Consider the following 25,655-nt stretch of genomic DNA (forward strand, 5'->3'; position numbering starts at 1 on the left):
GTGATTTTAGTCAGTCTTTGACTTTATTGATGACAAATGATCACAAAAGGTGCTATATGGTGCCAGAATTGATGTGTCCCTGACATATGAAAATCCTAATACTGAAGAATTAAAATCATTATACATAAGTGCATAAGATATAGGAGCAGAATTAGGCCATTGGGCCCATCAAATCTCCTCCACCATTCTACCATGGCTGATATGTTCCTCATCTGTTACCGACAATGCTACAGACCAAGGGATGGATTAGAAAATCAGCCAGAGCATCTCCTCCCTAGAACACATGACCTAGGAGTAGGCATTTTAGCCTCCCAAACTTAAACACCTTCAATGTGATCATGGCGGATCCCATCCTGGCATCAACTCCACTAACCTGCCTGATCTCCATAACCCTTTACTCATAACCAATTCAAAATCTACCTAATTCCTCCTTAAATTTACTCACTGCATCCACCGTACTTTGGGTAGCGAGTTCTACAGATTCACAACCCTTTGGGAATAGTTTCTCCTCAAATCTGTTTTAAATTTTCTACTTCTTATTCTAAGATTATGACCTCTCATTTTAGAATGCCCCACAAGAGGAAGCATCCGCTCCACCTCTACTTTATCCATACCTTTTAGCATCTTGTACACCTCTATTTGATTGCCCCTCATTCTTCTAAACGCTAGAGAGTATAGACCTAACTGTTCAATCTCTCCTCATGTGACAAACCCCTCATCTCTGGAATCAGTATAGTGAACCTCCTCTGAACTGCCTCCAATGCCACTTCATCTTTCCTCAAATAAGGGGACCAAAACTGTGCACAATACTCCAGATGCGGTCTTACCAATGCCTTGTATAGCTGCAACAAGACTTTCTTACCTTTATACTCATTATTATCTGCTGCACTTGCATGCTTGTTTTCTGTGACTCATGCATGAGGACACCCAGATCCCTCTGCATCAGAGCACCCCAAAGTCTCTCCCCATTTAGATAATAAGTTGCCTTTCCACTTTTTCGACCAAAATGCATGACCTCACACTTATCCACATTAAATTCCATCTGCCACATTTTGGCTTACTCTCCTGACGATCTATGTCCATTTGTAAGGTTCTTATTTCCTCATTGCAACTTATTGTCCCACCTATTTTAGTGTCTTCTGTGAATGTGGCTATAGAACCTTCTATCCCTGTATCCAAGTCGTTAATATAGATTGTAAATAGCTGGGGCCCAAGGACCGAACCCTGTGGCACGCCACTAGTTACACGCCATCCAGAAAAAGACCCATTTATTCCGACTCTCTGTCTCCTGTCCATCAGCCAGTCTTCCATCCAAGCTAATATGTTATTCCTAATCCCACGTGACCTCACCTTGTGAATGAACCTGCTGTGCGGCACCTTACTAAATGCCTTCCAGAAGTCCAGTATACTACATCTACATGGGGATCCATTATTCCACTTTGCTTGTTGCATCTTCAAATAACTCAAGCAAATTAGTCAAGCATGATTTGCCCTTCATAAAACCATGGATAGAGCTTCGACTTTCCAAATGCCCTGATATTACATCCATGATAATTAATTCCAACAATTTTCCAACAACAGACGTGAAACTAACTTTTCTGTAATTTCCCACATTCTGTCTCCCTCCCTTTTTGAATAAGGGAGCATTTTTCCAATCCACTAGAAAATTTCCCGTGTCCAGGGAATTTTGGATTATTATAAGCAATGGATCCACTATCTCTGCTGCCACTTCCTTTAACACCCTAGGATGTAGGCCATCAGATCCTTGTCTGCCCTCAATCCCAAGCGTTTGTTGAGTACTGCTTCGCTATTGATTCTGATTGTTCCAAGTACTACTCTTTCCACTACCTCTGAATTGCCCATTCCTATATAGTACTAGTGTCCTCCACTGTGAAAGTAAGGCAAAGTATTGATTTAGCATCTTTGCCATTTCTGTGATCCCCACTATTAACTCACCGGGTTCATCTTGCAAGGGGCCAACATTCACTTTAGTGACTCTCTTCTCCTTTTATCTACCTGTTGAAACATTTGCTATCCTTTTTGATATTCTGCGCAGGTTTGTTTTCATAATTTACCTACATTCTTTTATTACTTTTTCAGCATCCCTGTGTTTATGTTTGAAAGTTTCCCAATCTTCCAGCCTGCCACTGGCCTTTGCAATATAATGTTTAGTTTTTGACTTTATAATGTCCTGGACCTCCTTGTTTAGCTATGGATGATTTTTACCCCTCTTACCATCTTTCTTCCTCACTGATATATTTTAGTTGTGAGGAATTGAGTATCTCCTTAAACAACTGCCACTGCTCATCAGCTGTGCTACCAATTAGCCCTGCTGCCCAGTCTACTCAGGCCATATCTGTCCTCAAGCCGATGTAATGTCCTGTTTAATTCCAGAACACTAGTGTCGGACTCCACTTTCTCACCCGCAAACTGAATCTTCAATTCTATCATACTCTAGTCATTACTCCCTCATGAATCCTTAACTATGAGGTCATTAATTAATCCCTCCTCATTACAAAATAGCAAATCCAGAGTAGCCTGCTCCCTGGTTGGTTCCCCAACATACTGTTCCAGGAAATGAAATGAAAAATGAAATGAAAATCGCTTATTGTCATAAGTAGGCTTCAAATGAAGTTACTGTGACAAGTCCCTAGTCGCCACATTTCGGCGCCTGTTCGGGGAGGCTGGTACAGGAATTGAACCGTGCTGCTGGCCTGCCTTGGTCTGCTTTCAAAGCCAGCCCCTGGAACATCCAGAACCAGAAACATCTCTAATACATTCATTGGATGCCTCCAGGTTACCCTTGCCAATTTGATTCCTCCAGTCTATGTGCGTATTAAAATCACCCATTATTTTTGCTGTACCTTTCTTGCAAGACCCCAGTATTTCCTGGTTTATACTGTGTCCCACTGTAGAACTACTGTTTGGGGACCAATAGATTACTCCTAACAGGGACTTCTTCACTTTGTTATTTCTTATTCCTACCCAGGCTGATTCCACATCTTAATCTCCAGTGCTTATGTCATTTCTCATTACAGCACTGATCCCTTCCTCACCAGCAGAGCTACACCACCTCCTTTCCGAAATACTGCGTACCCTTGGATATTCAGTTCCCAAACCTGGTCTCCCTATAACCAAGTTTCAGTAATCCCCAAGTCATAACCTTTTGTTTCTATTGCGCTATTAGTTCATTAAGTCTGTAACGAATAGAACATACAGTGCAGGAGGCCATTTGGCCCATCGAGTCTGCACTGACCCACTTAAACCCTCACTTACACCCTATCCCCGGAACCCAAAAACCCCTCCTAACCTTTTTGGTCACCAAGGGCAATTTATCATGGCCAATCCACCTAACCTGCACGTCTTTGGACTGTGGGAGGAAACCGGAGCACCCGGAGGAAACCCACGAAGACATGGGAAGAACGTGCAGACTCCGCACAGTTACACAGTGGGGAATCGAACCTGGGGCTACCGTGCTGCCCAAGAATCCAAGAATGCTTCTTGCATTTAGATACAAACCTTTTAAATTTGTTTTAATTTCCCTACTCTTCTATAATTATTCTACATTATCCATCTTCATTTAATAGACCATGCATTTAGCCTAGTTTGCTTGAAATGAAGTCTCAAATGCCAAATTGGATATTTGAATTAGACTCTGTGCGCACTCATTAGGCCAGGGTGAGCTCCAGAGTGGGAGGCCCACTCTACCCACCACCCCTTTCCCCCTCCCAAACGCACAATCCCTCCTCCTCCAGCCAGCCACCATCCCCTCCATCGCTCGTGTCCTCTCAGTGATCCTCAACGTGCTCTACCGCTGTGTCTAGGTGTATCTTCAGGATGCACATCAGAGGTGGACCAGGCCCGTCCCTAGCAGGCATCTTTTGGGTGCTCTGGGCACTTGCCGGCGGCAGATTCACAGCTGTGCCACCCTGTTCTGGATGTTGACTGCAAGACGCGGCATCGTCAGAGGGGTGGTACTCGGGGGTGCTGGTGGCCACTGTCGCCACTCCATAAGATGGGTCCGGGTTAGCACCTACTATCCCCTCCTCCCAGTCGGTGCCATAATGCCCTGAGGTTCACCTTGGGATAGATGGGCAGCTGGTTTGAACCCTGGCTGTCCTAGCGTCATCTGGCTCTGCCAGCCCTGGCGTTTTCCCAATGTCTGCATAACAGTGTTGATGGCCTTGGTGATGCTACTCAGTGATTGAGGGAGGCTCTGAAGCACCTTGGCAATGCGCACCTGCAACTGGGACAAGCCCTGCAGCACCTCAACTATGCCCAACTGAGAATGGCACATGCCCCACAGCGGCTCATCAAGGTCTGCTTGGTACTGGTCGCGTCCCCCAGCGAATTGCACATTCTGCCGAGGCCTTCAGCCATGGCCATCACTGACTGAGCCACACCTTGAACGCCTCCACTCATGCTGCCGATATTGTGCACCAGGCTCTCCACTGCAGTCGCCACCCTAGCAGTGTTGACCTCAGAGACACGCATTGCCGCTGTCAACTCCTGTGCTCATCGCCTCTGTGACTCCTCCAATCAGCTATGGAGCTCCTGGAGGATCGCTGAGATACCCCTTTATCGTCTGCATCAGCTGAGTAAACCTGGTCCAGAGACTCACTGGGGCCCAGCTGGGTCCTGGGATCCAGCAGACCACTTTCTGTCTCGCTTGGGCGCTCCTGCCTCCACCTGACGTACATCAGCAACTTTGTGGTGCTCACCAGAATGTACCCAGGAGCCTGACCACTTCTGTTGCCCACCGTTGTGCATGCCTCTGCGCTGGTGGAGGGTGGGGATGACAGCAGCACTGCTTCTACGGTAGCACCCTCAGAGCTCTCCTCCGACAGGTTCTTTTGAGAGGCGGGGCCAACGCGAATGGGACGGCGCCGTCAGCTGGAGGCCCTGTGGGAGAATGGACATGTGGTCAATAGGAGCAATGGGACATTCTGTATGGCATTAACAACTCATGTTTGACAGTCCATCTGGGTGGGGCCCACTGGATCCTCACCTCTGCGCCGACCTCAACATTGGTGACCACACTGTCCACGGCCGCCCCGGCACCTTCTGGGCCCATTCCTCAAAGGTGGCGAGGATTCTGATGTCCACCCTGTTGCTCGTCTTGGGCCCTCTCCCGAAGGTTGTGGGACACAGAGAAGGCAGCCCGTTGTAGGTCGTTGACCTTCTTGCGGCACTGGGTGCCGGTTCTCCTGGTCACGCTCCCCGAGCTGACTGCCACTACCATGTCCTCTCAGTAAGCACTTCTGGCCTCGACCGCCTCTAGGAGCTTCTCTGGGTCTGCATCCCCAAATCCTGGGGCCGGTCATCTCGGCACCATCGCTGCGAGCTGAGTGGGGTTGGCTGTGCGAGAGCAGCTTGGTCGTGCAAGAGCAGTTTGGATGTGCAAGAGCGGTTTAAGTGCTTCTCTACCTTGGTAGCGTGGGGCTGGCAAGTGCGGTCCTGGCAAATTGGCTGGCGAACCATGATTTGTGGCGTGTAACCCATGGGGCATCCTTAAGTGGTCTATTTAACGTTGGATTGCAGTGACAGCATTGCCCGGTTGAGCACCAGAAAGATCGCAGTAGTTCCCGCTCGCTACCACACTTAAAAGCTTTTTCATTGAATTTTGCGCCCTGTATTTACAAACTAATGATGAAGCATAAATCATTTAAGATCATCTCCCTAAACCAGGTAGCACCAATAAAGGAAGCATCATGCTATAGAGAGAGCTAAACAATCCCACAGTTAATGGGTCAGATCAAAGCTCTGCAGTCTTGCCAACATTCAGTTGTGAATGGTGGTGGACAATTAACTGAAGAAGGAGGCTCCACAAACATTCCCATCCTCAATGATGGGGGAACCCAGCAAGCGAGTGTAAATGAATATAAATTGTCATATGAGGAACGGATGAGGACTCTGGGTCTGCACTCATTGGAGTATAGAAGAATGAGGAGGGATCTTATTTGAAACTTACAGGATACTGAGAGGCCTAGATAGAACGGACATGTGGAGAGGATGTTTCCACTTTTGGGAAAAACTGGAACCTGAAGCCACAGCCTCAGACTGAAGGGACAATCCTTTAAAACAAAGATGAGGAGAAATTTCTTCAGCCAGAGAGTGGTGAATCTGTGGAACTCTTTGCCGCAGAAAGCTGTGGACGCCAAATCAGTGAGTGTCTTTGAGACAGAGATAGATAGGTTCTTGATTAATAAGGGAATCAGGGGTTATGAGGAGAAGGCAGGAGAATGGGGATGAGAAACATATCAGCCATGACTGAATGGAGGAGCAGACTTGACAGGCCGAATGGACTAATTCTGCTCTTATGTCTTATGGTCTTATAAAAAACAAGGCTGAAGCATTGGTAAACATCTTTAGCCAGAAGTACCGAGTAAATGATTCAGCTTGGCCTTCTCCCGTGGTCCGCAGCATCGCTGATACCATTCTTCGGCCATTCCTCTAACATCAACATCTTGGGAGTCACCAGAAAGAAGAAACTTAACTGGACAAGCCATATCAATTCAGTGGTTACAAGAGAAGGACAAAGGCTGAAAATTATATGGTGAGTAATACATTTCCCTGACTTCCCAAAGCCAGCACCAACAAGGCACAAGTCAAGTGTGTATACGCTCCAATTGACTGGATGAGTGCAGCTCTATTTAGGGACCTAGACACAACTTGATTAGCACCCCATCCACCACCTTAAATATTCCTACATAACCAATGCACCGTGGCGGCAGTAAGTATTATCTACATAATGCACTGCAGCAATTCACCAAGTCTTCTTAAACAGAACCTTCCAAACCCGTGAGCTCTACCAGGCTAGAAGAATAAACTGAGTAGACACACAGGAGCACCACTAACTGTGACACACCATTCTGACTTAGAACCATATTACCGATCCTTCATTGTCACTGGGTCAGAATCCAGGAACTCGCTCCCTTCAAGCACTATGGTAGACCTGTACCACATGGACTACAACGCTTCAAGAAGGCAGCTCCCTATCACAGTTGATAGAGAAAATAAGGGTGGAGAGCAAGGCACACATTCCAGAAAAGAACATTAAAAAAAATGAGAATTTACAAAAAGGAACGGGAGAGACAATTTATTTCATCAAGTTTACTCTGCCGATCTGTCAGCTGTGGCAGTTCCAATTATTTCATCCTAATTTCCTGTCCTTTCTTCACATTCAACGATCGTCATTTCCCAATAAAGTATATATCATTATTTCAAAATTACAGTTGATTCATCAAATTCTGCTTTCCACATTCTCACAACTCATGGTGCATAGCTTTTTTTTGGATTTGTTTTAACCAGTTGAGCCCAAACGTTTACGACTTTGCTCTTTGCTCTCCGTTCCCCTACCACAAAGAAAATTTGTTCTTCAATACTCTAGAATTTTAAATATCTTAATGATATAACAGAAAAAATATCTTAATGGTATAACAGAAAATGTTTTTCTTTTGAGGGTCAGCACACTCAGACTGGCTAAGTGGTCTACTATGCACATAGTGGCGAAAAGAGCTGGAATGGATAGATCTGCCATTAACGGCATGTTAGGTCAGTCCCAATAGCTGTGAACTGTTATACTAGCATTTTCAATTGTTTTCTAATTTCACAAAATGTTAGTTGGACTAGTATCTCAATTCCTAATTAATGAAAGTCAATTATGTTTTGTGCAAACTTTTCATTTCAGGCAACTCTCTGCATCTCAGATAATGCAACAGATGACTATTGCCTTTTTAAGGGCAGTCTCTTGTTGCATTTTAGAGACCACAACTAAGAATTTGCTTGGAATTGTGGCGAAGTAAAGCAACCTGCCTCCTCAACTAAGAGTCCATACATCATGCTATTTCCAGGTCTCCAGGCCCATTAATTGTCAAGAGGCACTGGCCTTAAGAATCACTTAAATATGGCAAATTTAAGAGTGTCATTGACTTTATGGGGATGATGCACTAATAATTACCGCTAAGCTGTTTTCCGTGAGGGATATTGGCAGAGTGGCACAGAAATCCTAGAAAATGATGCTCTGACAGAAGTAATGGCTTATGTCTTCATGCCATTATTTTCTGGAACTTTGTGCTATAATAATGCTCACCATAGTTGCACCTCTAGTAAATTCTGGCCCAATTTTTTAGATAACAGATACTTTGCATAACCACAGTATTTGCTGGATTTTATATCCAACACTTCATGATGAAACCCAGCATCCTATTCTTTTTGCTAGCATTTTGCGCCTGTAAGCTAACTCTTAATGACTGATGTGCCTGGCTCCCGAAATCCTTTTTTAAAAAAAAAACAACCAGCCCTCCTCCCGGTGCTTCACCATTTAAACTGGATTCCCATCTGCCATTCTTAAATCGAAAGTGCACCATCTCACACTTCATTATGTTAAACTGCACCTGTCATCATTCCACTCACTCAATCGACATCCTTCTGTAATTTCCTGCTCCCTTATTTACAATTTGCTGCACTACCTTGCTAGTGTCACTGCAATTTTTTTTCAAAATCACAGAACAGAAAAAGGACATAATTTAGGAAACAGAATAGTAATGTATCAAAAGCAAAAAAAAGAATCTTTCAAAGAATTTGTAATGAAGTGCCACAAATTTTGCAAGAATACTAACTTCCAATTCTTGTATCGTGCACTCGTTAAAAATCGGAGCATTGACAGGTCTGTAGCTCTAGCACATCGTTCACCAATGCACCTGGGAAATATCCATCTACAGTTTCCAAACCAAGCTACTTTAAGCCCTTTGGCTTACCCTGCATCCTTACTGACCAGAACTTCATGTGGATTTGTATTTTGAAATAAGTGGATAACTGAGACTTTATTATTACCACACTGTCGATAAAATAATTAATTATTGATAAAAAAATAAAAAGCTAAGTCTTCACACTAAAACTCTATATAACTATATTTGATCCCATATTCATAGAGCTAAACTGAACTGCACTCGAGAACAAATGGTAATATTTATTTTTCATCCCACAATTTCTCCTCCTTTGCTGATGGCATAAAATTCATGCCAGGGGACTGCTTTGACAAACACTCGGTGCCCTCCAATACCTTCCCGAAACAACTATTATTGACTTGTGCCTCAACACTGAGTACTTTTCAATTTGCAGGCGGGGAATTCGCAGACCAGCCATGCTCAATTCCTTCCTCAAACAACTTCCATGCATACACAATTTCAAAAGAGGTTACAAAAGCAGTATTGCAGATGCTGGAAATCTGAAATAGAAACAGACAATAAAGGAAATACCTAGCAGGACAGGCAATATCTGTGGACTGAGAAACAGAGTTAATGTTCCAGGTCGATGACTGTTGAGATATCGTCAATCTGAAATGTTGGGATGGATTTTTGTGGGGTTGGGCCCACTTTGAAGGCCTTTAGAAATGGTGGGGGTCCGTATCATAGAATCCCTATAGTGCAGGAGGCCATTTGGCCCATTGGGTCTGCACTGACCTTCTGAAAGAACATCCTACCTCGGCCCATTCTCCTGCCCTATCCCTGTAGCCCTTACCTAACCTTTGGGCACTAAGGGGCAATTTAACATGGCCAATCCACCTAACCTGCACATCTTTGGACTGTGAGGAAACCAGAGCACCCAGAAAAAACTCACATGGACATGGGAAGAATGTGCAAACTCCACAGAGTCCCCCATGGTGGAATAGAATCCGGATCGCTGGCGCTGTGAGGCAGCAGTGCTAACCATGTGGAGGTCCTGCCCTATCTCCAACAGACCCAATTTTTGCAGGTCATGGAAATGGGGAAAGGCGTGAATCACCCATGCAGAAAACCCAAACTCAGCAGGGCCATTTGAAATTAACAAAGAGTTAAAACTTTTCACTTTTCAAAGGACCTTAATTCACAGTGTGGTAGCCATGAATTTATGAAATTGGTGTAGATAAGGTCTGCTAAAGTGTCATGATCTGAAGTTATTTAAATCTTCAGCCCTTGTGGGGAAAAGACTGTAGTTGTCAGTCGAGTAAAAAAGCAACCCAATGCTGGAGTACATTGATTGACTGGCCAACTATAAAATAGCCATCAGTACCTGCAGTTTCAATAGACTTTATTTTGGCATTTCCAAAGGGCAATTATTACAGCTGAGCCTGTTATGAATGCATGGCTGAATTTCAAAAGCTCCAATCCCAATTATTTCAGCAGAGAAGCTGAGTTTACATTTTGACTGAGTGTTTTAAGGCGTTATTGTAGGATGAGCCATCTTTGATGTGGTTAGTGAATACAAGTTTGTTTTTATAACAGGTTTACCACTTCAGGGGATTGAGCATTGTTGAATGGGTTTCATGAATTGGTTATTTTTCCCAGTATCAAGTATGCATGAATGAGAATGCTCTTAAATTGTTAGAAGCAGCAAAGGGGATAACCAATGCAATGTTTAGCCACATTGTCCAAATAATATTTTAATTTACTCAGTTAAAATTGATCCATGGAACATTCTAAAAACGTTCAGTTTTTGGACAATTCTGTTTTTTGATAGCCAGATTTGAGACATAAGGTAATAGCTTTCAATTGGCAACTGGATAAATTTTTGTAGGAGGAGAAATTGCACTGATATGAGATCAGAGTGAGACCAACTGATGGCTTTAGCATGTGTAGATTCAATGGGTCCTTCTGAGCTGTACCGTAATATGATTCTGTTACAGAGGCATTTTATTTTCAAAATAGCATAACGCCCTACATAGCCCTTTTCCCAATCTAAATGTAGTATGACACGTTATATGACAAAACATGGATAATCATAGAAATAAATGCAAAACATATAATTAAACTAACTACCAAAATGTTGCAAAAACGAGTACATTGCCATATTGTGCTGCCTAATCCTCTAGGAATCATAACACTGGGTGAAACCGATTATTTATTTCTTTGTACAATTACTCATGCTGTTTATCCGTGAATGATTGTTTTGATTTTTCTTCCCTCTTAGTTATGATGACATTACCATAATCAACTAATACTGAATGTGTAATCTAATTGTGGATGTTACATTGTGCAACTGTATACAACCTGTAGCAAATGGTAGTGTGGGGCGAATTGTGTGAGGATTGAGATGGCCTGCCTCAGTTGGGAGTGCCAAAGGAAACTTAATTTGAATTTTACCGTCTTTATTAATATAGTGCAGCAGGATATTGTGCACCATCATAGTTGGGAATAACTTTGTCACAACAGTGTTTTTTTTTTAGAATTAGAACAGTACAGCACAGAACAGGCCCTTCGGCCCTCAATGTTGTGCCGAGCAATGATCACCCTACTCAAGCCCACGTATCCACCCTATACCCGTAACCCAACAACCCCCATTAACATTATTTTTTTTTTAGGACACTAAGGGCAATTTAGCCTGGCCAATGCACCTAACCCGCACATCTTTGGACTGTGGGAGGAAACCGGAGCACCCGGAGGAAACCCACGTACACACGGGGAGGACGTGCAGACTCCGCACAGACAGTGACCCAGCCGGGAATCGAACCTGGGACCCTGGAGCTGTGAAGCATTGATGCTAACCACCATGCTACCGTGCTGCATGTATGACTTCAGTACTGACTTTTTCTCTGCATTTAACTTCAGTGAACCTATCAGAATTATTAATTGAACCAGAAAATGGTACTTTATACTGAGTGTTATTTTAACACATATAAGGGGCAATGTTACTTTTGGGAAAATAGTACCAGCAGCAGACCAGTCATGCAACAGGGAGATAGTACAGTTGAATACGTGGCTCAAGAGCTGGTGTAGGAGGGAGGGTATGTGCGGCAGAGTAGCAGTGGTTAGCACTGATGCTTCATAGTTCCAGGGTCCCAGGTTCGATTCCCGGCTTGGGTCACTGTCTGTGTGGAGTCTGCATGGATTTCCTCCGGATGCTCCACAGCAGCCATATATTTTGCAAGCTGCTCTTCTAACCACATCCATTATGTTCAAAACATAGGGGACTTTTAAATTTAGGACATCTGTGCCCTAAGATGGAATATTACAACAGCAACACCCCTCACATCTTTGAAGCATGTAGTGGAGAAGGGATTAAAGTGCCTACAGAGGTGTGACTTTTCATTCTGGGGGGAGGGGGATTGGTACAGCAGCTAACTGGAGTTGGGCTTGCAGCCCACAGAAAGGGTTCAATGGTAACCACAGGAGTTGCTGGGTGTTTTAAAGACCTGCCTTGGTGCTCTGGGACATTGCCCCAATTATAACTAAATCAATTCAACAGCCCTCCAGTTCTCGCCCCCACCCCCTCCTCACACCCCCAAGTTCCATCCATGCCAATTTATACCCCCACCCATCCCCTCATGGTCCCTCATATTCTCCATGCCAACCTATGACCCCCCCCCCCCCCCCCCCCCGCCTAATCCTCCATTGCCCCTCATACTGTACATTCCATAGGCTGGCAAGGAGGCATGGGGAAGACCTTTTGAACTACTCTTTCGAAAGGTTTTCTCACAGAGACTATGGTTCACAATACCTCTAAGGGACTGCGAACCAAGAATCCTTGAAAAGCTGGCCCAATTGCACGAAAATTGCAGAAGGCTAGGAAATGTCTATCCCTGCATTGGAGCTAGCCAGGTGGGGAGGGTAGGGTGCAGGCTCACAACCCTTATCCCATACCTGGTTGGAATGGTTGGTGGGAGGGGGGGTGGTCGCTCACCAGGTATCCTGAAATTAGGAGCCGGGCACCATTTTAAGGATCTGTAGAGTTGAGGAGACTCTGCGAGAAACCAGTCCTTTATGTCCCATCTGCACCCAGCGTTAAAGTGGTTAAACCTTGAAACGAAAACCTAAACTCGGCAAATGTTAGCTGTCAATATTTCACCTGCTATGCAACTTTGAATGCTGCTTAAAACTCTGTTCCCACTCCTGCCAGGCACAGCTTGCATTTGTAGCACGTTATTTTTTAATATCAGCTGGTATATCAAATTGCATTGTAATGATGTTTCAAATATGACTCTGCTTAGGGACAGTGCAGTCAAATCTCATTAACTCAAACAGTATTCTAATAACATAAAAATACTTGTCGGACAAGAGGTTGTGTTTTACTCAACGTACTCCCACTGAACAACTTCAGGAGAACACTTACCCCTGATAACAAGTATAAAATATTAAGGTCCATCAAAATTCACATTAATGAGACTTGACTGTAAATGGAGCATCTTGGTTATTTAATTATAAGCATCTTTTTTTAATGAAATAAGATGACTGCTTATCACTTTTTTTTAGAGAAAACATGTTGGTAATTATATCTTTTTGACTGTGGACTTTGATCTTGTGCACTAGCTAAGCTCTAATTACTTGTTAACTCTTTTACTCAGCTAGTTTTGTGTTTTGGAGTAGTATTGCCAGACATTTTGACAAACTATGAATTTTTGACACTGAGATAATACAGGTTCTCAATAAGCCTAATGCAATTGGGAAGAATCCAGACTTAAATTCTAAAGCCTATGTCACATGGACAAGAGCACTGGGCAATGGGTGGTCAGATACAATGATAAAGATTGACAGCATTGGTCAAAGACACAGCTGGAAGAGGGGCTGCCCATGCAGCTTTCACAGCTGGAATAGCAAATCCACTTTCACAGGTGTGCAACATTTGCGGTTTTAAGATTGCAAGATCTGTCCCAGTTGTTGGTTTTGCGGTGTAGCAAATCTGAGGGCAGAAGTTCTATATAAGGATATACCTAAATGAAAAACTCTACTGTATCATAATGTGTTCATACACTGAATCTGTTACAACTGAAAAAGATTAATATCTACCAGTCTGTCATAGGTTCATGACTGTTATGTATTTTAACGAGTTGCAAGACCCCAGAATAGCTTGGAACCACCACCACCATTTAAGAGACCACTATCTTCTTTCCTTTAGAGAATTTAAATTTAAGTTGCCAGTGGTGAAGAGCACTGACTGAGGACTAGAGACTAGAGAGTTTTCTTGGATTTTGATCACAAATTATCCTTGCGTCCTTGAAGAGAGGTGGCAATGAAAGGGTCAGGCGACAAAATCAACGACTAGAATGCAACTCATTCTGTGTAAACCTCTTCAAGGTACTTTCTCCTTATTAATTATTTTGTTGGCTCTGGTTAAAGTTTAATTAGACAATTCCTCTTGCATCGACAAGCATGTTTTCATAATTTGCTTTTACAACACATACACATTATATATATAAAATCTAAATGTAAAATGACAATTTACAAGATAACTATCTGGGAAGAAAAAAATGAATAATATCGCGTAGAGGACACATAACAGAGTAGTTGTTTCTGGGGAAATAAACAACAAAGTGACTTCAGGGATAATAAATCAGGCATAGTTTAGTGCCGTAAATTACTACTTCTGAGTCATATGTTACATTTATAAAATATGCACAATACCAATGTAATGTGTTTAAAACATATTCATATTTTATTTTAAAATATCTAATTAGAGTTTAGTATTTTGTTTTGCCACATAGCTGTATGATTAATATTCAGCATTGCCCTTTGATGTGACCTGTGGTTATGGCTAGGACCTAATGTTCAATCTAAATATGCGCAGTTGAATAAGCAGGTGGCAACTAGACAAAAAATATTACGGCATTAACCAAATCAATAAAGAGACTGGATGAATTCCTCACAGTTAAAAAGGGACACAGGACAATATGTATTCCCATTTCACTGTTTTTATGTTTATGTGTCTGAGTGCATGTGTGGACACTACAAATGGCAGCCATGCCAACAATTGTATGTATTTAAAGTAACGGGAATGAGGGGAGCATTAGGGACAACCCGTGACTTATTGTATTTCAAAAAAAAACATGGTTATACCTTAAACCCTACTGCCACAGTTAATATACGGTGAACAAATTTATTTGACTCTATCGAAAAGCACTGGTCATACAAATGGAATTCCTTCACCTGGGCAGATGCCACAACCTTAGAATATATCTCCAGATATGAAGCTATTCTTCTACTGTATGGGTTAACATTGGTCGTGTGTCAAGAAGGCAATAACATGACCTTTATTTTCAAGAGTGCTAAATCTATGAATCTTAATATGAAGATCTATCCCCTTGAATTCCTGTAATTTATCTGCAAATAGTTATTGAGATTCTGATCCTATATTTAATTAGCTGGTAATTTTTCTTCACTGAATTATTTTACTGGAGGCAATGGCAGTCAGTCACATTGTCCAGTACTAATGGTTCTGATATGTGGAATGTATTTTTTTAAAAACTGAAATGCAGATAACATAGACTTGAGACCCAACTTGAGTTAGAACAGAGAAACTCTAATTATTGATAGCACCTTTCCTGAAAACTTTGAAATTGGGGGAATGTGGTCTTATAATGATCATTTCCTTCTCTTAAATAAAATAAAATGTTAATTATTAATGCCATAAAAGAGGGTAAATAAAAGCCACATGATTAAAACATTGCTGTATTAAGGATGTTTTAATTAAGTGAAAATGCTAATGTTGTTATACTAAGCAGATCAGACTAAAATGATCCTCACAATGAGTTACTGTAAACCATATTTTATGTTACATTACCAGTGACATGTAAAAAGTGATCTACAGAAGTGCTACACCACAAGCCATAAATGCTACAAAAACACTACATGTAAAATGACAGACTAAAAATTATTTTTTAGATATTTTATGCTTCATGACTTTTTTTTCTACATTCACCAAAGGAAATAGCATGACAGTCATTTTAATTTCAGAGAAACAGAGAAGCAAGCAAATTGATTTCTAAGGAAATCATTTCTGTCTCAAATGTTTTGGGAGATCTGCATTTCAGTTGACAGTAATCAGCATTAACTAATAAAGAACACTCACATTGCCACTCCAAAGAATTCGTGTTTTGCTGTTGAGATGACAATGTCTGCCATGCACAGAACTTTGAGGTAGTCGTCTTTACTGCTTTGGTAGCCCCAGTGCATAATAGAGGAACCCAATTCCCTTCTGGCCTCAGCAAAGATGTCTTTAATGAGAAAAAAAATATTCAACAATTCAATATGGTGCAAAATTAACTCGTATGTCAGCTTTGCCTCGTCTGAAGTTCAGGTTAATTAGCTTCTGCTTATTTTATAGAACTTCTCAGAGTTGTTTGCTTGTATAATCAAGGCAAGGAAGCAGAACCAAATGCTGAGGTGCAAAAGCTGACAGAAGCAAGGCCCGCCTCGACATCCTCCCCCTATGAAAAGCCAACTGTCTGCTTCATAAAACTCGCTTAGCAGACAGTGAAACAAAATGGACTGTAAAGTTCGTTAAATGAAAATATTAAAAAAGAATTAAGCTAATGGAGATAAAATTAAAAGAAATGAGGCAACAAAAACATCACACCAAAAATGGCATCACTGTGACAGCTAAGATTCCTAATGACGGACTGCATTCGGAAAAATTAAATGGCATTCCATGCTTAAATTTCTTTAGAAAGTAATGATCCATGAATGATGCTCACTCCAGGCATTTAGAAGTGGAAAAAAATGCTCAACAACAACAAAGAGGATTCTGAGGCTGACAGAGGCTTTTATAACACGGAAGGTGCTAGTTTATTTTGGCAGAGGAAGGTGGGGATATGGAAAGAAAGCTTTTATTCCTAACAGAAGAAATACCTGGCACATCCATAAACGTTTCGCCAAGGACAGACACTTTAAAACATAGTCCAGTTTCCTTCAGCTTAAGTAATGTCTTGAAGAAGACCTCGGGGTTCTTGTCATGCTCCCTTGAAACAAAACAAAGTTCAGGCCCATGAGTGGGCTTTACAAGGTAAATCAGTGGTGCATGCTTAGTAAGTCATGACAAATAATAATTTGAGCCATAGTGTTAAAACTACCTCAACCATTCAGGTTCAAATCCCTTCTTTGGAGCACGAGGCAGAAAACTATGATTTCTATTTTTAATCTTTTAAAACGACAGTTCAGTTAACAAGAATTATATTTTAATGTTTTATTTTATGCTGATTTTATATATATATTATATATATATATATTCACACACACACACATATAAATCATAATATATTACATATTTATAGATATTTAAACATAATATAGGATATATATACTCTTGTTTTAACATTAGGTGTTCACACCACATTGGGATGATTGGCTGAAAGGAGTTATGAGTTTGACACTGTGAGGGAGAGAACTTAGTGCACACAGTTGAAATGACAAGATTGTTGAAGCACCCTGCACTAATGACTGCATTTTTTTGCTGATGTTAATTTAGCTCCCTCACATCGCAAAGCTCAGTAACTCCTCCAGCTTGGTTCTCCTGATGAAGTCATCAGGACTATCTGTTTAACAAAATAATTCTCTCCCCTCTGTCCATCACCCGCCACACGCCCCCTCCATAAATAAACCATAGACAAAGAAACAGATTTTAAAATGAAACAACTCCTTCAAATATTGATGGTAAAGAAATAAAGAGGGTGAAATTGGTCAATGCCAAATGCGCCGATAGCATCTCAGCAGCCAACTTTACACCAAACCCAATTTTCATCTTCAGTATTCAAAAATGTAACCCCACCTCAAAACACCTCCTCAAAGAATTCATCAGTGTATTGTGTGGCACATGTCTCTACTGCACAGTCGGAGTTAAATCAAATGTAGTAATAAAGTAAACATGGAAGGCAATTCAGAAATGTTATATCAAACCGTGAATATAAAATAATCTTTCAATAGACCAGGCTTATTTAACAAGGATGTTTTTAGTGGCCAAAATGGTTCATTTTGGTTGATACAAGTTATGAATATTTAAACATCAGCACGTTCTGGTTCCAGCAACTACCACTCATTTTGGATAAATGTTGGTTCAAAAAGTTTCCTACTTCCAATTTCTGCAGAATAGGAAGAATAAAGTGCAGGGAAATCCTTCCAACTTAAGAGTTTGTGACATACATGAAATACAATAGGCCAAATAATAATTTAGCAACATTACACTCATCTTTGTTCTTGTCAATTTTCTTTTAAGAAAGACTCCAATAAAACGGTGCCCATTTTTAATTACAAATACTGGGTTTCAATAGAATTTTTACCCTTGGTGAAATTTTTATTCAAGTGCTAATTAGTGCAAGATGGATTTGCAGTTTTATTGCGCAGCTCCCTATCACAACATTAATCAATCCTGCAATCAGAACATATTAACTCTTTTTATTTTAGCACTTGTCCAAGACATATGAAGTTGAGATTAACTCTCAGAGTGCCATATGCCTGCCACCTGCATCCACTATTGATTATCAACATCATTTCAAAGATCCCAAATCTATAATATATCATACCAGTGAAATGTGCTTGCCAGAAAAACATATTTGACAATAGGGATTTCCAAATACAGGTTAAATTCACTTTGCTTTTATGTTTATGGTGTTGTTTTATATTATATTTATAGTGAACATATGTATTACTATATATACACACACACATACATATAGTCCATGTATGTGTGTATAATTATGCTTTAGAGAAAAATACAATCATATCGGTTGGAAGGTAGAAGTCCAAACTCAATGTCTAATCTGCTTTATAAATACAAAACTAATTATTTTGTGTGGAGCAGGAACATCACCATTTACAAGAACCGTGGATTTAGACTACAATAGCTTTTTGCTGAAGGTCAAATGTCTATGTTACGTTTTAATAATAATCTAAAGCAGCACCTCCATCTACACCATTTCTGAGGGGTTCATATTAGGCTCCTAAGGTGTGGTATTAACAGAGCTTATTTATTTTAATTTGAGAGGCTCTTATTTGTCCATTCCCTTGTGGTAAAGCTGATTTCCATGATGATTCCCTTCTTAATTTTAATACCCTTTTTACTCATCATATAGACATTAGAATTTTGCAGGAAATAATGGAACTCCCGTGCAGGAAGAAAAGAGAACTGAAGGGATGATGGTAAACTAGCTTTTGCAATTAATTGGTGTACGGTAGTGCACATGTATGATAACAGAATTTTTCACCAAGGAAAGCGAGGTTAATTAATGTATGAGCTGCATTCACCAAGATGCTGAATTTAGTATTTTTCCCCCATGCTGTCTTAAGTGCCTTGATTTCCCAGTAATGACCTAGTTCTCCTAATGAGTAACATTAACCCCTGGCTGTATCTGTCCAGGACTTAATTGTCAACTGAAGCTGAAATAGAAGAGTTTGCCGATCAGCAGGTATGTGGTACATTAACACATGTCATCTCAGGTCCTAATAAATAAATCTGTTGCCATGGAAATGGTAACATCAGCAGCATTGCGTTTCCTCACTTTTTAAACAAATGTCTCTCAAGCCACGAATCGAAAGTGTGTGTGTGTGTGTGGGGGGGGGGGGGGGGGGGGGGGGGGGGGGTAATGGAGAGAAGGGGGGCAGGTGAAGGATAGAATAAAAAAATATGGACGTAAATACAAAAAATATCAATACCATTTTCACTGGTCAAGTTTTAAATATTACAAACATGTTTTTCTTCTGATTTATCTTCCTTTCTTTTTTAATTATATTCCCCCCCTCTCTTCAATAACAACTTTCTGATTAAATCTACCAATTCTTTCCTCCTCCCTTTTTTGGTCTCTTGTATTCCTTAATTAACAAACCTGACATTAAAGTAACCAGCCAGCAAGTGCACAGAACCGGGTGGCATTTGAAGTGTTTTATCATGAAATTATCCCAACAGAGTCCATCCCGCAAGATAACATCATCATCAATACTCCATGCAAGACCCAACAGCTCAAGCACAATATTGCCTGCCATTTATCTGTTGTCAGCATAGGTTACAAACTGTAATCCTTGACTGCCTTGGAATTAGAATGTCTTTGATGTCCCCACAAGAGTTTTTGCCTGAAGGCTTTACCAATGCTCTGCAGCTCAATGTTTATTCCTCGTAATCTTCCTCTCATCTCCAGGCTACTGGTGACAGATGGTTATGTGCACACAATAGTATTAGAGTTTGATATTTTTTTGCTCTCTATACAACAAATATCTATCAGATGTGGGCCAAGAAAGCTGACATAGCTCACTTAGGTAATGGCAACAAACAGCTTGGGTTGATGTTTTTGTCATTTTTTTTCCTGCTCACTGCTTATTTCCTTTCTAAAAATTCTCAAAGGTAAAATATATTAACTTTGCTGGCTTTTAACAAAAAAAAAGAGAAAATGACACCTTTTTTATTATCGCAATTTTGAATGTTGATGGACTTTATTTTCACATGTTAATCTCTTTCCACATAAAATATCTCTACTTCTAATCAGATCATTAGAAAAGATCACAAAATAAATAACTCTCACCAAATGAAGTTCACTTGTCTGTATTTATACTGCATATCCTGAAGCACTACTAAAATTTACTGCACCCCTATGACTTCAAAGGATGCCTTAAACATAAGCTATTCTCTCAGTAACCTCTTCATCTGCACAGCTATTTAGGAACATATTAATTGTATTTCTGGAACTGTAATTTGCCTGTGCTCTGCAGTTCCAGTGCTTAAAAATGTTGTGGCATAAAACAAAGCGTTGGTTAATACATTTATCATGGATCGAGACTGTAGGTACAGTTGATACATTTTACAACTTAGTAGCATTAAAAATGGAAAATATAAAAATACCGACTTTTTAAAATTAACGTATTACATGAGAGCATGATTTGTAAATTAATTCTAGGGAAATTCTCCCCCTGCTATGGCTTTATATGTTATATCAGAGAAATGTCACATTTTGTTTCTTAAAGCCCTAGAGTCAATGATGAAAATCCTTTTAGATACCAGCTGCTGCAGATCAGCTATGAAAGCTTCTCCAGTTTTAATGTACTGGAAGTCAAATCTGTGTAAAGACGATTTACTTTACCGGTGTGCGTACTGTTGCTTCACCTGTAACAGTTGCTCAATGAACATCTGACCTACTGATCCCCCCCCCCCCCCAAAAAGCATCTCTTCCAAACCGCTCATAATCTAGGATGAAGTCGACTCTAATCAGGCCACATGCAGATTAAACAGGCTAAACTATAACAAGAACAAAATGTACATGTTCACCACTGGAAGATTATCAGGCTGGGTTTCTCCCTGCAAGCAACATCTCCCCACCACCACCTTTCAATCCCAATTTATTTCCCTCCAACATTACTGAAAGCTGAACTTTAAGTATATACATGTGGTGATTAACTGAGCAGCAGATTTTGCTCTATTTAGAAGAGCTTGTAAGATCCGGCTTTATCAGCATTAACATCTGGAATATGCCTCCGAAAGGCAGAAGTAGACTAAATTTATAGATTACCTCAGATGTACACTACTTACCACCTGTGGGGCCAGACAATATGCAAAGGCATATGCTCGGAGGTAGCACTGCAATTTTCCTCCAAGTTCCCACCCAACATGCTGCAGGGGTTAAAGGCCATATGTTCCTTATCTTCGCCACGATAAGCACTTGTACCTTCAGTTCGCTTGATACAGTTCAGTTCATTGAGTGTTTCTGATGGGTTTGGTAGTCTTTCTTGATTTCTGGCATCCTGACTTTCAGCAGGACCAGGTTCCAGGCATGAAAAACTGTTTCTCATCAATCTATCACCTGCTTTACAGTTTTGCATAGCAATCAGACTCTCCAATGCTTTATCATCTCCAACTTCTTGAATATCAGTCATCTGCAGATTGTGGTCAAGCTTATGTACTGGCAGAAATCTGAAACGAGAGATGAGATTGTGATAATTATGACATGAAGAAGGGTGGTGTGGTGAAGAATCGTAAAAAAAATGATACCACAAGAAGCAGAGTAAAGAAGAGCAAATAGAAATTATTTTTAGCATGCTAAAAACAAAGGAATAGTCACTAAAAATCACTTAAACATTGATAAATTGTTAATTCCATTTGAAATCATTTCTCAAATAATTTTTTAACGTTCTATGCGGATCTATTAGAAGTACAAATGTTCTCAGTTGGCCATAGAGAGAAAATTAAGAAAATAATCATGTATGCAAATGCAAATGTTATTTTTATATTGCATCAAAAGCTATTGGCTAAAACTATTACTGTCACATCAGAACCACAGTTAAATATTCCACCATTAGTCAATAATAAAAAAAAATAAGTACAGCATTTGCTGAGTATTTTTCCCTACACTGATACTCTGAGCACACAAAATTTTCAGCATTGCACACCAGAATTATACCATTGTCAAGTTACACCAAGTAAGACTATACAAGTACTTCCTGACAACAGAGAAAATCTTAATTCAGGTTAGTCTGGGACAGGATGCTGAATTGTCTTACTATTGTCAAAAGAGTAAACAGTTATTTTTAAGGAGCATTGTTAGTAAGAGCAACTCTGTCATGTTAATCTTTTCATTTCAGTATCTTTGTCTACCAAGATGTAGGAGGTGCGTATTTAAAATGTCCTGTTAAAGATTAGTCAGGCTTGCATCCAGCAGATGAAATTCTGTAGCATAAGAGGTAACTACATAAAATAATTTAATGAACTGGCATTTCTATTGAATTGATTATGAGGATAAGTTTGCTTTTTTTTGACTGCAGTATATATAAATGATTTGGAGGAAAATGTAACTGGTTAGTACGTTTGCGGATGACACAAAGTTTGGTGGAATTGCGGACAGAGATGAGGGCCGTCAGAGGATACAGCAGGATATAGATAGATTGGAGACTTGAACAGAGAATTGCCAGATGGTTATTAATCCAGACAAATGTGAGGTAACGCATTTTGGAAGGTCTAATACAGGTGAGAAGTATACAGTAAAAAGCATAACCCTTAAGAATATTGAGGGATCTGGGTGTACAGGTCCACAGGTCACTGAAAGTAGCAACGCAGGTGGAAAGGGTAGTCAAGAAGGCATACGGCATGTTTGCCTTCATTGGCAGGGGCACTGAGTATATAAATTGGCAAGTCATGCTGCAGCTGTATAGAACCTTAGTTAAGCCACATTTGGAATATAGTGTTCAATTCTGGTCCACACACTACCAGAAGGATGTGGAGGCTTTGGACAGGGTACAGGAGAGGTTTACCAGGATGTTGCCTGGTATGGAGGGCATTACCTATGAGAGGTTGGATAAACTAGGTTTGTTCTCACTGGAATGACAGAGGTTGAAGGGTGACCTGATAGAAGTCTACAAAATTATAAGGGGCATGCACAGAGTGGATAGTCAGAAGCTTTTTCCCAGGGTGGAAGAGTCAGTTATTACGGGACATAGGTTTAAGGTGCAAAGAGCAAAGTTGAAAGGAGATGTGCGAGGGAAGTTTTCTTTGACACAGAGATTAGTGGGTGCCTGGAACTGGAGGTGGTGGTGGAAGTAGGTACGATAGTGACGTTTAAATGGCGCCTTGAAAAATACATGAATAGGATGGAATAGAGGGGGATACAGATCTGGGAAGTGTAGAAGGTTTTAGGTTAGACAGGTAGCATGTTGCTGCAGACTTGGGGGTCGAAGCGCCTGTTCCTGTGTTGTACTTTTCTTTGCTCTTTGTACAGGGGACGGTTTAACTCAGTTGGCTAGATATCTGGTTCGTAATGCAGTGCGAGGCCAGCAGCACTGGGTGAAATCCCGTTCCGGCTGTGGTTATTAATGAAGGCCTGCCTTCTCAACCTTGCCCCTCACCTGAGATGTGGTGATCCTCAGGTTAAATCACCACCAGTCAGCTCTCCCCCTCAAAGGGGAAAGCAGCCGATGGTCATCTGGGACTATGGCTACTCCTTTCACCTTTATTAAAGGGTAGATTGTTATTTAATACACAAACTCAGTTACTTAAGATCCATAACAGGTTATTTTGTCATGATGCTCTTCTTATTGATATTAAAACAAACACATCTTGAGGAAATGTTTGGTTAAACTCTTAACCGCATGCTCACTTTTAGGATTAGACCCAACATTCTTATATTCTAAAGAAGGTTCTTCTGAAAAGTCTGCACTGTGTCATTGCTGCTACCAGACCCATTAAAAAATGTGGTACTTCTTTATCTGCACTGTGTACTTTAAGGGGCCATACACAATCTTTCAGATTTTCATAAGTGCATTTTATGAGTATGAGTGCATGTGTGTGAGAAGGGGGAGGAAAATTAAAAGACTGCACACTTTCCATTTGAAATGAACATGGTAAAATCTTAAAATGGCTGTTTTAAAATATGGCGTATTTGCTAATAACAATGACTTTTGGAAATGGTTACAAATCATTCTGTAAGCACAGGGTAACTTTGGAAGCCTCTATATATCTTCCACAGTAATTGTGTTTTCACAAATATTGGGCGGGATTCTCTCACCCCAGGGCCGGGCCGGAGAATCGCCGCGACCGGCACAAATTGCGTCACGCCGTCGGGACGCGATTCCATGGAGAGTGGAGAATCGTCGCCATTGACACCGGAGCGGGCCCCCCCTGGGGATTCTCTGCCCGGGATGGGCCGAATGGCCGTACAGCAAAGCCCGAGTCCCACCGGCGCCATTCTAACCTGGTCTTACCCGGCGGGGCCTAAGAGTGGAAGGATCCTGGGGCGGCCTGTGTGGGAGGGGGGTCCAACCCCGGGGGGTGTGGGGGGACACTCCGCTGTGGCTTGGCCCGCGATCGGGGCCCCCACCGATTGGCGGGCCGGCCTCTCGGGCTGGGGGCCTCCTTTGTTCTGCGCTGGCCCCTGAAGCCCTACGTCATGTTGCGTCGGGGCTGGCGCGAAGAAGAGAGAAACAGCGCATGTGCGGAAATCACGCCAGCCCCACTGCGCCCATCTGACGCTGGGATCGGCAGCTGGAGTGGCGTGGATCACTCCAGTGCCGTGCCGGCCCCTGTAGGGGTCAGAATTGCTGATGCTGAGGCCATGTTGAAGCTGTCGGGAAATGCAACAGCGTTTATGACGGCGTCAACACTTAGCCTCAGGATCAGAGAATGCCGCCCACCATTTGAATATTTCTGTTCCTTTAGTTGTAAGAAAGAATATAACTAACACATACAGTTTGAATATAGAAGGGTCCAACGTTGTTTATTCAGTCTCTTCACATTTTCCGTATTTATGGTATCAGATGGTAGATAAACCAATGGGACTCAAGGTGGAGTTAGATATTAGCCCCCATTTGTCATGATAAAGAGCATAAACCAGTCTGAATAAATAAAACACTTGTTTTGGTGGTGTTTGTTTATTTGAAATCTCTTAAATGTGGCATTCCTAGAAGTATCATCGAATTTACAGTGCAGAAGGAGGCCATCCAGCCCATCAAGTCTGCACCAGCCTGTGGAAAGAACACCCGACTCAAGCCCACGCCTCCACCCTATCCTGATGATGTCAAAATTTGCAGGCAAATTTTTGGTGACCTTTAACTCTCCTTAAATACATGCTTATTTGTTGCTTTTAACTTTTTTTATAAAAGCAAAAGAATGGGGAAATCTGCATTTGTCAATACTCATTGAGCATGCACAAGTATACTTTTCTAATTAGACAAAGCTGACATATATGTAAAATATAACGAAAGCAATTTGAGTGATGGTTGGGACTAAACTGGGAGGTGATGGCAATGATGCTTTAGTCACTGCTATCAATTGTTTCTGTCCTCATACTAACAAAGCTTATTTTTATTTGAGTTAAAAGGACCAACGTCAGACTGCACAGCCCTGTCTCCTCAATATAAACAGGCCAGTCCCACCAATAGAAGAGAGAACTTGTGCTTGAATTGAGTGGCTTCAAAGGAATAAAGAGACTCAGGAACTCT

General features: G+C 41.3%; 1 protein-coding gene across 10 annotated transcripts in view; it reads right to left on the reverse strand.

Annotated features, from left to right (window-relative positions):
* The window catches only part of gtdc1 (glycosyltransferase-like domain containing 1), a 459,381-nt gene that overhangs the window by 57,756 nt on the left and 375,970 nt on the right, over window positions 1-25,655 (reverse strand). For all 10 annotated transcript variants that reach the window (XM_038789963.1, XM_038789957.1, XM_038789967.1 and 7 more), the window contains 3 exons: window positions 21,259-21,639; window positions 16,602-16,711; window positions 15,823-15,967 (listed from right to left, as the gene is read on the reverse strand). In XM_038789963.1, the coding sequence (XP_038645891.1) occupies window positions 15,823-15,967; window positions 16,602-16,711; window positions 21,259-21,639 (636 nt within the window). The remainder of the gene's footprint in view (window positions 1-15,822; window positions 15,968-16,601; window positions 16,712-21,258; window positions 21,640-25,655) is intronic.

Source organism: Scyliorhinus canicula, chromosome 2, assembly GCF_902713615.1.
Source record: "Scyliorhinus canicula chromosome 2, sScyCan1.1, whole genome shotgun sequence".
Taxonomy (NCBI): domain Eukaryota; kingdom Metazoa; phylum Chordata; class Chondrichthyes; order Carcharhiniformes; family Scyliorhinidae; genus Scyliorhinus; species Scyliorhinus canicula.